Source organism: Ochotona princeps, chromosome 5 (assembly GCF_030435755.1).
Source record: "Ochotona princeps isolate mOchPri1 chromosome 5, mOchPri1.hap1, whole genome shotgun sequence".
NCBI lineage: Eukaryota > Metazoa > Chordata > Mammalia > Lagomorpha > Ochotonidae > Ochotona > Ochotona princeps.
In genome coordinates, this window is record NC_080836.1 from 75,509,669 (window position 1) to 75,524,666 (window position 14,998).

The following is a 14,998-nucleotide window of genomic DNA, read 5'->3' on the forward strand; positions in this document are numbered from 1 at the left end:
CAGAAGAAGCCCCTGACTCCTGGCTTTGGATCACCTTAGCTCTGGCTATTATGGCCACTTGGGGGAGTGAACCAGTAGACAGAAAACCTTGATTTTTGTCCTTCTCCCTATAAATCTTCCTTTCCAATAAAAATAAATAAATCCTTTTTTCTTAAGGCTTGGGTGTTAAAAAATGGAGGGCAGCATCTGAGGATTTTTGTAAGTTATCCCTAACAAAATAATTCTGAGACTGGGGATACTGTCCTTTTGTAACAAAAATCAGAAAGAATATAAGAAAATATCTCAGTGGTTCTTGACTGATAAAGAGCTTTTGCCATGCAAACAGGAAGTTTAACTTGTTCTGATGACCTGACTAGCTGCTAATTTCTGAGCTAATCTGTTCATGCATTTTAGTCATTTATTCTCTATTCCAAGAAGATGGTAGCTGTTTATTAAGACAGAATATCTATCTTCCATAATGATGATGAAAAATTCTGAATGGATGAAGGAAAAGAAACCCTCACAGCCTGATGTTGGGAATAGAGATCTCAGAACTGAGCATTCCACAAAGAAAAGGCAGAAAACCAGAAGGTTTTACGGAGCAGAGAGAGCATGGGCAATTTGATGGGTACCTTTAGACCTGGAAAGCATGAATCTGTGGTCTTTAGAGATTGTGGTGAGGACCTGGCGTGATGGCTTCATTGGCTAATTCTCTCCTTGCAAGCATTGGGATCCCATGTATGTAACATTTCATGTCCCAGCTGCTCCACTTCCCATCCAGCTGCCTGCTTGTGGCCTGGGAAAGCAGCAGAGGATGGTCCACAGCCTTGGGACCCTGCACCTGTGTGGCAAATCCAGAAAAAGCTCCTGGCTTCTGGCTTTGGATCCTCTCAACTCTGGCCATTGTGGCCCTTTGGCAAGTGAACCGACAGATGGAAAATCTGTCTCCCTGTCTGTCCTTCTCTCTGTAAATCTGCCTTTCCAATAAAAACATAAATATGTATATTTTTAAAAGGCTATAGTAAAGATCCCTACATATTGATCTAAAAGGTCCTACTTGATATGTTGGCAAGCAAGAAAGCAAGTTTAAAAGCCTACATGTGCTTGATGGGGAATGAGCAGGAGGGGGCAAGTTTTGATAGGGTATCCAGGGAAGCCTTTTTGAAGGAGGCAAGTCTGAAGGAACTGACATGAAGCTGACAGGAAAGAAACAGCTATGCAATGACTGAAGTGAGAGTTCAGATAGAGACAAAAGTAAAACACACACACACACACACAGCATGCTTCTTATGTTTAAACCTGGAACCATTTCTTTAGTTTCTTTTTGTAGTGTTTGGTATAATTATGTGCATGCAGGAGTTAATAAATGTTAGATTGCCTGGGGACTGCTGAAAGGTTTGGGACACTAAGGATGTGATGACAATGCTTAGATAAAATAGGCAGTTTCCCTCTGCTTCCTATGTTTGACCAACTTCTCTTTTTGTTAACAAGAAACACAGCTTGAGTGCATTCCTATCTGTCTTTGTCAGTTTTCATGTCAATACAGTATGAATAAAAGATTTTACATTGTTTTCTAGAGTTACTATAAGATGCTTTTAAAAGATATCTAACTCAGATGCTTAGCTGGAAGTATTTTTACATTCTAAAATGGTATTTATGATGGGGACTGAATAAAATTGTTTACTTTGTCGGAAAAGAACATAAAAATAATACATTGAGAAATCAATTTTAAAACTGAAGTTAATCTTGTCTCATTCTTTATAGGCTTGCTCCACTACAAGCAAGATGGCTGAACTCAATACTCATGTGAATGTCAAGGAAAAGGTAGGTTCATGTTACACACTGGCTCGCAAACTCTAATCTGGGTAATGGAGTCCCTAGCTTGTAAAAACTCGGTAGTAGTGGAAGAAGGGAAAAGTGGTTTTGGGAGATACATAACAATTTTGCTACTCCAATTAACTCTTTAGCAGAGGGAATCACACATAGCATGCCCTGAATGCATGTTAAACACATTACATACATTTTTCTTACTTCCTGTTGGCCATAATCCCATAAAGTTGTTTCCATTTTACAGAAATGAAAGTTGAGGAACAGGAATGTGATTTGTACGAGTTCACATGTCTAGTCGAACAACAAATCTGGGATTTGAACTCAGGCAGTGAGCCCTGCAGCAGTTCAAACTCAAGAACACCATGCCAGGTTGCAACGAAGACAGGATATTGTATTGCCTCTTCAGAGATGGTCTTATATAAAGAAATCCAGTCAATATCCGACATATCTCCTGGTAGCCATGCTGGGCAGCATTGAAAGTTTGACCGCAGAGAGATCCTGACTCTGAAGCATTCCCCTCCCCCTTCACTTATTGGAAACTGGTCGTACTTCAGAGCCCTTCTACAACCACTTAACACCAGCATCCATCTCTTGCCACACCAGCTACTTTGTGCTGTTAGCTCTCAACGACCGCAAATCAGAGAGCATGGAGAGCAATCTCTCCAGTCCGCTCTCTGGAACTGTAGTAAGATACAGATGCCCTACAAGCAGTTGGCCCCTGGTGGAAAAGCCCAGTAATACAGGATCCTAGGCCAGCCCAGGCTCAGTCCACCTTCCAGTGTCCCTCAGACATCAGTGACTGACTCAGTTGTTTAGCCACTTAGACAGGAGTTTACCTCTCATTCCTGTGTATTCTTGTCACATCAAAATAGAGTGAAGAATACGAGTGCTTCATTATTTTTCTTTCACATAGCAAAGATGTCCTGTTGTAAATACCTTGGATATGACAATTGAATGTGTACATGGAGTTCCTGCTCCCACTGAGCTCACACTCAAGGCAGGGAAGCAGAGAATCAACCGAAGACAAATAAATGCACACCATCATATCGGACAATTTCCTCATTATCATCTAAATGAAGTTTGGATTTCTTTCTGTCATGAACTATGCGAAATGAAACCAACCACAGTAGTTGCAGTGGTACTTGTGACTCCACAACTAGAATTCACAGGTATCTTCATGTGGCATTACGTTTGCCACAGGTCTCTAGAAATGTTGCTAGCTCATCACCACTTCAAAATTACTGTAGTTATAGCTTTATTACAGAGAAGCACATATACAGAGGCTTTGATACGTTTGTGGCAAACTTGCATTACCTCTTAATATTACTGTCTCATAAATAGGGGTTTTGGTGTCCAAATCAGCTGTATTTCAATATCAATCATTTCCCTTATATGTTTCATTTCATGAACTTTAACACACTGTTCTGAGCAGGACCCCTTAACTTCCCCATGCTGCCAAAGTGGTCTATGTACCAAAAACTGGAGAGCCGTGTAGGCCTTCATTCCAAAGGCCAGAGTGAGCTGGTGGAAGATTTTAGGCAGGAGTGTGTCATGATCTGACATCTACTCCTAACTCCATCAGTGACTGTGCTACATGGCTTATAAATTTTCATATTAAATAACTTTGCTGTTTTATAAGAACACTGAGGCTTGAGGTCAAACTTGACTTGGTCAGAGTTAGATTCTCAGGGAATATGGAGGAGCAGGGTGTGTAGTTCTAAAGCCTGTGCTCTTCCACACATTCCTGCTTTTCAGGGTTTCCACCAACACGCCCTCAGGGTCCAAAGGAATAAACTGTTACCACCAGTCTCTGGGTGCTTGGTCAAAACCAGCTTCTACAAGCATGCGATTTCTTTGGCATTGTATGTGTTATCTTAAACACTAAGGCAAAACAGTTTTATCAGTTATATTCCATATATTGCATTTTTAAAAGATTTATTTATTTTTATTGGAAAGGCAGATGGATTCCCAAGAGATTTCACACCCCAAGTGGTAGCGACAGCTGGAGCTGAGCTGATTTGAAACCGGGAGCCAGGCACTTCTGGGTCTCCCATGCAGGTGCAAGGTCTCAAGGCCTTGGGCCAACCTCCACTGCTTTCCCAGGCCACAAGCAGGCAGCTAGATGGGAAATGGAGCAGCTGGGACATTAACCAGTACCCATGTGGTATCCCAGCAGTTGCAAAGCAAGAGGTTAGCCACTAGGCCACTGCACTGGAACTCATGTATTATTTTAATACGCAGCTGCTTAGCTTATTGACCATTGAGTAACCAGCAGCAAAAAGATGTGCCCTGGTGTCCTGACTTCACATCCATTGTGACTCACAGTCCTATACTCCAGTGAGAAAAACTGTTTCCTGGTTATAGAAGATTGAGGAAAGAATTGCATAATTCCTAAAGCTCTGGGCTTCTGGGAAGGAAAAGTATTTCAAGAATCAGACTCCTAGTAAGTGATTCCTGCATAAAGCATGCCTGATGTGCAAACCAGTGTGGTAGGCTCTGCAGTCAGCAATAGATTTTCTTGTTTCAAAGATGTGGCACCAGTCCCATAAAGCGAGATAAACATATAAACGACAAAGGTTCAGCATGAAGTCCCCTCTCGTGAATTTAGGCACAGAATTCATTGAATTTGCTGTGAGTACTGTCAGACACCCATGCGAAGAGCAGCAGTAAATGGTGTTTCCCATTGCATTTCAGCAACGCATCACAGTGTTGGCAGTATTTTGAAAGAGGGTGATATAAGGCTGTAAATATTATCAATCTGCATGACAATAGAAGTAGAGCTCTTCTAACTCAGTTAGTGAATTCCATCTTTCTGTGTCAAAAGGTTAATATAATTCTCAACTCAACAATATAAATCATAATAAACAACTGAAAATTCTGAGCATTTATAATTTTCCGTTGATTTATTTCAGTATACTTACTTCCTTTAGTTATTAGCTCTTATGGCCTTTTTATGATTAGTTTGTTTCTCAGTTTGTCACACAGAGCGATGACATTTCAGTTCTGAAAATTAAGAATAATAACAACTATTACATCTTAAATTACAAGCTTCTCAACATCGAACACCATGTCCGCATAGTATTTTTATATAACATCTAGTCAAGCACTAGAGGGAACTAAATAATAGAAGTCTTGCCATGAAATGAGCTCGTCAGTTATTTTCACAGGATCCGAACTCGGATTAATTCAATACCAGTAGATGTTTTGGGTAAGAAATATTTCTGCCTTCATGCAGCTGTTTGTCCAAAGGAGGAGCTAATAATATAAGGATAATACAATGGGCACTTTCTGTGGCTGCTTCAAAATATCTTTTTGTTGTTGGATTGTAACTATAAGGATTTGAATTAGAAATATAGTTGGTGTCAAAGTTGAAGTTCTTCAGCATGACATGCATCTGTTTTCTTTGATGGACATTCTCAGTGTGTTCTCATCAAGTGCTGTCTCTCCATTGCATTGCCTTCAGTCCAGCCACCCTAACCTTGAATTTGTCCCCTTCCATGCTTTTGTAAAGGCAGCTTAATCTGCCTGAGACATCTTCCTCAGAGACATGACTCTTGCTCACCTTCCTTTGAGGAACCCTTTTTACTCATCTCCTTTCTCTGTCTCCCTACACTGTCTGAATCGTTTATCATTCCTGTATGCTCTGTTTGGAACTTCAGTTGGGTTCTCTGCCCACTGCATTGTTAATCCCATGCTGTGCAATTGCTAGCTGTTTCTGTTGTCTCTTCAAGTGAAACTATGTATTTCTTTAGGACTGGGTCTAAATTGGTTTTGGGCTTGGAACATAATTGACCCCAGTCATTGTGTCAATGAATGGATAGGGAATGAATGAACATACCTGTTTCAGCAATTAAGTTCTTTAGAGACTGCATTTCCCATTCACTATATTTCGCAAAATCTTAAGCCTTCTTAAAAAATGAAATGTAGGTTAATGGAAATGTCATCCCATTTTAGTACTCATTTTGCTATTAAAGCATCTTTTAAATTATTTCTAAAACCAGAAACTTTGCTTTCTTAGGATGACTACTAGTGGTTCTGCAGAAAGGTAGCATCTTTTTATGATACTGTGCCATGATCTCAGGTAAATAACAAGTGATGTTCTTGGTTAGTAACCCAGTCATTTCCTGCTACACCAAAATAATATAAGTAGAAGAAAAATCTTCAAATTTCATTTTGTTAAGGTGAGTTACCAAAACTAAATCTTTATGCTTGTTAGGGATCCTGTATTTAGAGCATGATTTACTTTTTGCAACTCTTTTCTAAATAATGTATTTTTGAGAAATTTATTACTAGACTCTCATAGATGAGTTCACTGTATGAGATTATTAGGTTACTTCTTAAATTAAAATTGGAAACCAGGCTAAATTGATACACAAATTTCTAAATGTAATTTTCAACTGAGTAAGACAGTGTTATTAGAACTGATAGGGAGATTTTTCTTCATCAGATTTCTTTCATATTTTATTATTCATGGTAAACAGAATATAATCCAGCAAACTTAGTGATGGAAAGTAAAGGAAATCCTTGTTTACAAAATGATGCTTTTGTTTGCTTGATAACTTGTTACAGGGTGATAAATAATACCGATAGATGATTCCTATGGCACTGTGAGGAACCCAGTATCCTAAGGAAATCTCCTTTCATGAGTGAGGTTGTAGATAAAGTATGGAGTTTGGAGATAGAAGGCACAGGTTATTAGGTCCCCGGTTGCCAGCTGAGCAGCCTAGAGCCAGTCCCTGAACTTTTCTGAATCTCAGTCTCCCAATCTGTAAATTGAACATGATAATAACACCTACTTCACAAAGTCATCAGATATAATAATCAATATAACTTCAACACAACAAATGGCTAAATACTAAAATGAAATAGACACGAGACAGCTGAATGGTACCTTATAGCCATTTTAAGGTATATAGCAGCTGGTCCTGTGTATGAACTAAAATTGAAATGTCAATGAGATAATCATAGGTTGTGGTTAAGAACTTGCTTCTTTTTTTTTTGTTTTGTTTTGTTTTTTTTAACATACTGGTTACGCAAAACCTTGTCAATTCCATAATGTTACAAATTGCTGTTAATGTTATATTGAGAGTCTTAATTGACTGGGATGATATGCTACCAGCTCTGACTTTGGACCAGAAATGGTCTCCCCAACAAACTGTTCAACCCATCTGGACAATGAGTAGCTGGACTCTATGCTGGGTATATGTTTGCAAGGAAAGAATCTTGATGGAATTTGAACTGTAATACTGCATCAAGGTGGAGGAATCCACCAGGGGGGAGGGGCGTGGGGAGGGGTGGGGGGATTCCCAGAGCATATGAAACTGTCACATAATGCATAATAATTAATAAAAAAATTAAAAAAAAAATAATCAATATAAAACTGCTTTATGGCCTCTAATAACGTAAACTATAAAGGATCTGGATGAGCCCATCTGTTTGTTTTTAAAGTTTCAAAAATAGAAAGGGGCTCTTGTGAACATTTTTGTTTGGAACTTGAATATAAATAAGCATACAATCAAGATAAGAAGGAAAAAACAAAAAGCCCAGATAAGCAAAAGAACACAAAAGTGGACATGACTTTCTCAACTTTTATAGCACTTGCTGAGCTTCACAAAAAATAATTGAGACTAGATGAGATGATGATATGGGATTGGGAAATAGCTTTGTCTATAGTCTCATTGCTGAGCTGTGCCACTTACTGTGAATAGCTTTTAGAGCTGTTCAAGTTATAGAGGTAAATTGGGTTATAAGCAATAATCATATAAAGTCATTGAAAGGAAGGAGGAGGAACAGAAAGGAGGAAGAGACTCTCTTTTCCACATTGGGTACAGAGAGGTGTCATTGTCAACCTTTCTGCAGATGACCTAAAGTCCACATCAGGTGGGCAGGTGCCTAATTACTTCATAATACATACATTCTTTTATCATTTATTTCCTATAACTGCCTTGAGCTAGGTTCTAAAAAGCATGGGGATAGAGCTCAGATCTCTTTGTGAGGGGGATTGTGGTCAGCAGGATGCCAACATTTGATTAAAGAGACTTCAACAGGATCAGAGAGAACGTGGAAGAAAGCCCGCATCATGTATCTTTAAAATATTGACTCTGTTTAGTAAAGAACCCATTTCATGGGATTTGGAATAAGTTTTAATGGCATACAATTGTGACAAAAGGCCAAAGCATGCAAACTTTGGGAAATTTTTTTCATTTTATTATTTTACAGGAGTGTTTTAAGTTCATTTAGCCCAACTCTAGGATTCAAACAGCCAGAACACAAACCACTCAGCTTTCAGATTACACTGCAGACAAGTCCTTGTCTCCTAGGAAAGGGTCATTAAGTTTCCCTTTCAAGGGAAGGAGAAACATTGACGATAGTTATTGCCTAATGCTTATGTACAGAATGGCTGCTGTTGTTGCTTGGCAACTAGAAGAGATTTGACAAGGAGTCTAGGGGAACTGAATGAATAAATGGAAATGTCAGCATCAGTTTCAGGGGATAAGAAGAAATTTACTATTGCAGGATTAGCATCGCATTGCTTTTTCCAAGTTACATGATTGGAATTTACAGTGTTTCTGTTCTGATTTTCCTCTCCTCGTCCGCCTTCCAGCCCTTCATTGTAGCCCTTTTGCACTGTGACTGAGAGGCATATAGAAGATAGATGGTTAATGCTAAAGAGCATAAGAGCGTGTTAAGAAAGAAATTCTTCAGCAGCAGGAAAGATAACCTTTGTTTGCAATCCCTTGGAATTTATAGGTACTTCACCTACATTCTAGTTATTTCTCACAATGATCCTTCATATTAAATTATCCAATTTTTGCAGATAAAAAATGACAAGGCTGCAATGATAGTTTTCTTCTCTTTTGACCTTGCACACTGAAAATCTGGTTCAGATAGACGATAGGTTGAGCACTATAAAAATACACTGATTATGTTATTATTAAAATCACTTTTTCTGTTAGGCCATTTTCCCACAATGTAACCATAAGCTCCCTATAAGCAAAAACTTTGTGTACTTGATAGATCCTGTAATAGTAATACATAGACTTTACAATCCTAAAATATTTTCTAATTAATCAATATTTTGTTAAGTTGCCTAAGATTCTGTCATGTTAATTCTCAGGCTATAGGGAGAAAGGAAAAAGGAGAAGATAGTGGAATACGTTTCCTTACATTTAGGCAAGTACCAGAATGACAGTAGTGAAAAGGTAGGTATAATTAGAAAAAAATGTGTATATGTATTTTTTGTTTGAGGCCTCTGAAAAGAAGACGCCAGGTTGAGCTTGGATTAGATGTCATACAATGGGGTACTTTTAGAGCATAAAGGGGAGAAAGCATAAGAGCTTCAGACTTTCCTACAGGCCTGCCATCTTTGAAAGGAGAGAAGAAAGCAAAGTCAGCAAAAAGAGTCTTGAACTTGCACTGCAGTGTTCAGAAACTTCTGGCAAGCTGGGAGGAAGTGTTCAGGCCCACTTTGCCCACTCCTGCACCCCAATGACTTGATTGCTGACAGGGAACATCCCAGGAGGAGTGTGGCTGAGGACAACATGCGCTGGAGCACCCAAAGGGGTGCATCTGGATGCTCAGCCAACTGTCAGTCACCTGCTTCCCACAGCAGAGCTCCACAGCTCCTGCAAGACCCAAGAGCAACAAGCAAAAGAAATTGAAATGCCTATGCTGAAATTCAGTCATCACAGAAAATCATGAAATTTTTAAAAAGAATGAATAGAAGCTTGAGGACCACTGTTCTTAAAATAATCAGCAAATTAAAATGTGAATTCTAGAATTTCCCTTCCCTTAAGAAGCTCGGCCACACTGTCCTAGCAATGAGTCTTCTCAATTTCTAAGGTTATCAATGAGTTAATAATCTTATTTTCTATTAGAGATACATTCTATGTCTAGCCACATTTGAATTAGCAAAGGAACATTCTTCAGAAAATTGTGTGTCCTTTGGTACATTTTGTCAACTTTGTAGGCTTCGATGTTGTCATCTTCCAGATGAGAGGATGTAGATGATTTCCACCGTTCTTGTCACCTGTAACATGGATGGTTCCATAATCCTTCCCACATCACTGGAACAGTGAAAGACCAGGGAAGAACGCTGTGCCACCCATCAGAAAATATGCTCAGGCTTAATCCCATACAGAGTAGCTACCTCTTTTACATACACAGCACATAACCTTTCTAGCCCAGTTTCTTATGAAATAACAGACTTGAATTAAGTCACCTTTCAATCATCCAATGCCATTCTGTGTTGTGACTTTCAAAACTCTACTTCTCAAATTAAATAATTGTTCATAAAATTTGTCTTGAATTGACAAATAAGGATTAGTTACATTTCTTAATGTCTGAATACTTGACATGAAACCTACCCCTTCAACAAGTGTGTTAAGTGCACATTTCAGTATTGGTAACTATAGACACCTTGCTTCTCAAATTTGCTTTTCTAGTATAAATGAAACTTTGAACCCATCAAATAGCAGCTTTCTGTCTTCCCTCTTGAATCCCTGGAAGCTAACCTTGTATCCTCTGTTTTGTTTGATGATTTTACATACTTGATAGAAGTGGACTTCTGCATTTGCTGCCCTGTGACCAGCTGGTTTCACTTAGCTTGTGTCTTCAAGGTTCACCCAAGCAGCAGTATGTTGTTGTCTGCGACAGGATTCTGTTTCCATAAGGCTAAATTAATTTCCACCATCCGTATATGCATTTTCTCCATCCACTCATCTCTTGGTCAGTGATTGCTAGTGCTTTTTGTTTTAATTTTTGTTGGCTTAAGTTCTAATCTTAGCTGTCCAACTAAGGAAAAATGCACAAACTTGTTTTATTGCTGTTTTTGTTGTTGTTGTTATTTGCTTGCTTGTTTGCTTTTCTTCTGAAGGCAGTAAAAAGGAAAAACAAACATACAGAGCTTAGATAATCATTAACAAAACAAGATTTGGTTACTCAGATGACTACTCTAAGATGTAAGTCAGTATGCCTTGTAAAATGCTCATACCCATTAAAATTTTTTTTTAATGCCATGTAGATTAGCAGATAAATTCCCTTTAAGAGGAGGGAATGTGTTTCTAGTTTCCCTGCTGTTTGGATCGTCTGATTCCTCTGCAGCTCTGTGAAGAAATATTCAAGGTTAAAATAGACTAGAGATTAGCTTTACCCCCTCATTTTGATATTGACTACAGAATGATTAACTTCTTTACCTTAGTGATGGTTAAAGGGGTATAATGAGTTACTCCTTTTTTGGTACTCTTTATCTGAAAATTAACAAGAGTGAATATAAATTAGGGGAAAAAATACAAGAATAGATGTCAAACTGGGTGGGCTTCTGAGCTAGCTGAGAAACTCAAAGGAAAAAGTGGTCCTGCTGCTCTGTTACAAGTTGGCAGGCTTGCACCAGAGATCCAAACCATGATACAAACAGTGTAGCTGCTTCTAATGTCACGGGGCTGGGAGGAAGCCCAGGAGACCAGCTGAAAAATCCCTGGGGTTACACAAAGATAGAGACGGAGATGTCCAGGGAGCCCCAGGCTACACCAGAATTACTGTCCCCTCTCCGTCTGAATGCCACAATGCTCCCAGCCAGACTTCACCATTTCACAAAAGATAGTGAAAAATGATAGATTGTTGTTCTAAGCTGCCAAATTGTGGCTACTTGTTAGACAGCATAGGTAACTGAAATGCCCCCTGAAGGAGAAAAAAACAATCAATTTTGCTGCACTAAATGGAAAACTATCCTGAACTAGAACTGGTATTTTTGCAATTACATTTCCTAAGTAACACAGAAATGAAAATAAGCAGGCAGTATACTGAGCTGATTAGGTATTAGGTGAGCAGCTTATAGCTTTAAATAAATCTTCTTTCCTTTTGCTTATCTGCTATCCCTTAGTTGGCTGAGCTTTTACTGTATCACACAAACATGGCGCTCAATTTTGGAAAGATCTTAGAATCAATAGTAATATCGAATCCCAGTTTTGGTATCTGGTGAGGCCTGAGTATAGGTTTGTTTTTAAACCTTGCCAGATGATTCCAGTTTGTAGCCAGAGTTTAGACTCATTGGATGCTGACAGTGTCCAAGTCTCCATCCCTGGCTCAGCTCTTGCCTGGGGCTCCAGGTTTGTAAATTCAGCTTTCCATGTATCCGCATGTGGCTATTACACAGGCACCTTCAGGTGGAGAGCTCCATTGTGATTCCCTTCTGGGGAAATGACCCCATCAGCCACATAGATGCTCACGCCAGCAGCCAGGGTGATCACATGCCTTTGTCTTCCTCATTCCTCGTATCTTGTTAAACACAAGTCAATTACTTCCTTTCAAGTAATTCTCTACACTACTCCATCTTGATCCCTCAGTAGCTGGTGTCTGTTTGAGCTCCAATCACCCGCAAAGGTAGAGCAACCTTCTTAAATACTATCATCACACTCCTCCCCTGAGTAAACACTCCAGTGCCTTGCTTTTAAAACAGAGCTTAAAATGACAAGAGCTTGCAGGACTTTGCCCACTGTTGCCCAGTGTATTTTGCTTCAGCTGCACTTCCAGTCCTCTTCCTTTTGATACTTGATGCTTCCATAATCCTGGGCCTGTATCTTTTGAGCATGCCTCTAGTCACTAGGCCTTATCCATTCATATGTATTGGATGGGCTTCCTAGAGTTCTTTGCTTGTTTTCCCTTCCCCTCTGTTGACTTAGCACTACTCATCCTTTATTCTCAATTTAAACTAACTTCAGTTCCCAGAGGGGTTTCTCTCACTCTGCAGGTTAGGATTGGCCACCATGCTAAGACATCACTTCCTTGGTCACACATATGAAGCATCTGCTTTCCAGGTATGTAGTGTGTCTGTCACTACCTATTATCCAACTGCCGAGGCTGTGACTTTATGACAGACTGGATGAATGACTAGACATGTGAATGTGAATTAAAAGATTCATATCAGTACTGAGGGAAATTCCTGAGTCAGCCCTGGCCTATACAAAATTCAATCCAATAAATCTTCTAAGATGTAGAACATGTCAACTGATTTTAAATGTAACAACAAAACTGGAAGGAATAGCTAATGCATTCACTGCTTGTGTTTGCAAAATGCAAGGTTCCGAAAGATAACAACTGGCTAGAGTGATGTGTCAGAGCTTACCTATTGAAACATCGTATTGATGAATATAAAATTGTACCCATGTGTCCTGGCTGTTGCACTAGTACAGGGTAGGAGTCCCTTATCACAGAAACTCCTAGGAGAGTTAATAGCAAAATGAAGCCTGCTTGAATCAGTGATTGTCATGGCTCCTAAGATTGTGAGTGCTGTCTTAGACTCCTTTAATAGACAAACAGGGACCCCACCAAAGCAGATTCAGGCCTCACAATTCTCTGCTGTAATCCAGCCTCCTCTAGAACAATGTGCTTCATTCACAGAACCACATTTTAACAGGATACACACAGGAGAGGTTGGCCAGATGGTGAAAGCTTGGGAATTATAACAGCTTATGAAAAATTGCTGAAGAGCATATGTTTACTCCATAAAGATGGAATTCTGGGGAACACTTCAGTTCTTTGGAAAAAGTGAAGATTTAGTCTGTAACGAAAGGACTATACAAACACATCAGAAGAAAGTAGTAGAACTAAGGGCGGCCATGTCTGGCATTCCCTTTTTGGCCATGTCCTTCTTACCATTAATCTCTCTTCCCTCACTCCCTTTACTTCTGTTCTTTGTTCTCAACACAATCTCCCATCCCTTTGCCTCTTACTAGTCTCCCAAAACATCCTCTTACAGCACATGCCTTCATCAGCAACCTTCGTGACACTCAGCCCGCTTGCCCGGCACCCTGGGATCTGCTACAGCTACGTTTCTTACAGCTCATGTCCTTGGATCCTCCTTCCCCTGCTCTTGCCTCTGCCTTGTTAACAGCTGTGGGGAAAGCCAGGCCACCTGGTTCTGTGACAGATACATGCTATCTAGCATTGGGGACTTTCAGACTGCTCAACATTCATCCATTCATGTAGGTCATTCTCTGGCATCTCTACACATTTCTCCACTGCTTACACACCATAACAGACTAAAACTATAATTCAGAGGGATGATTTCCATAAATTTACCCCTTCACAATCTCAAATACCTTCACTGTCCCCTTCTTCTCTCTTATCTTCCTTCCCCAGGATTCTGATAAAGACAGAGTCTGCCCTCCAAAGCTTGCTTTTCCACATGGATTTTGGTGCTGTTTTCTCTCATTTCCTTTGGGACCTTCTTTAATAGATTGACCTCTTTCTGCTCTCCTGATTCTTTCTCAGTGCTGACTTCTTCACCCATCAATGAATTTCATCAAGCACCTGGGAATTAACAGTGATTTCTTAAAGAGGGATTGGAGAGGCAGCAGTTGTGGTATAGCCTGCATATCATATATGCACCAGTTCAAGTCCCTGCTGTTCCATTTTCAAACCTGCTCCGTGCTTATGGCCTGAGAAAAGCAGAAAATGGCCCAAGTCCTGCACCCATGTGGGAGACTCAGTTAAAGCTCCTGGCCTGGGTAAGCCCTGGCCATTGTTGTCACTTGAAAAGTGAATCAGCAGATGGAAAATTCTCTCTCTCTCTCTCTCTCTCTCTCTCTCTCTATATATATATATATATATATATATATATATACACACATGTATGTATGTATATATGGCATTTATTTGTATTTATTTATATTCTATTTATATAATATATAAATCTACATTTATTTATTTATTTATTTACATATATATAAAATGTACACACACATGTGTGTGTGCGTGTGCATCTCCCTCTAACTCTGACTTTCAAATAAATATTTTTTTTTTAAAAAAATGGGTTGGAAAGAGGGGAAGCAGAGCCAGAAAATCCAAGCAGTCTTTTTGTAGTCCAGATGAAATACAAAGGGGATGCAAGAATGGAGAACAGTGAGAGTCAGAAGACTTACTATCAGAATGATTCACATTCATTATTTGTATGACTTGGCCTTGCTTTCCTTACTGTTTGGTCAGCTGCTCAGGGCAAGGATTGAGTCAGCTTCCTCTCACTTTCCCCGCACAAAAATCTCGGTTGAAGAAGTGAGCAGCTAGAATTTCACCAAATCACCGGGAGGAGGCTGCCAGCTGCAAACTTGATCTCTCTGTTTTTTTTTTTTTTTTCTCAGAGAAGAGTTGGTGGGATAAAACTAGACATCTGCGTTTTAGGAGGAAGAAGAGA

General features: G+C 39.5%; 1 protein-coding gene across 4 annotated transcripts in view; it reads left to right on the forward strand.

Moving 5' to 3' along the window:
• Positions 1–14,998, forward strand: part of SPATS2L (spermatogenesis associated serine rich 2 like) — a 174,077-nt gene that overhangs the window by 86,536 nt on the left and 72,543 nt on the right. For all 4 annotated transcript variants that reach the window (XM_058664801.1, XM_058664802.1, XM_004576944.3 and 1 more), the window contains one exon: positions 1,744–1,803. In XM_058664801.1, the coding sequence (XP_058520784.1) occupies positions 1,765–1,803 (39 nt within the window). In that variant the 5' untranslated portion in view covers positions 1,744–1,764. The remainder of the gene's footprint in view (positions 1–1,743; positions 1,804–14,998) is intronic.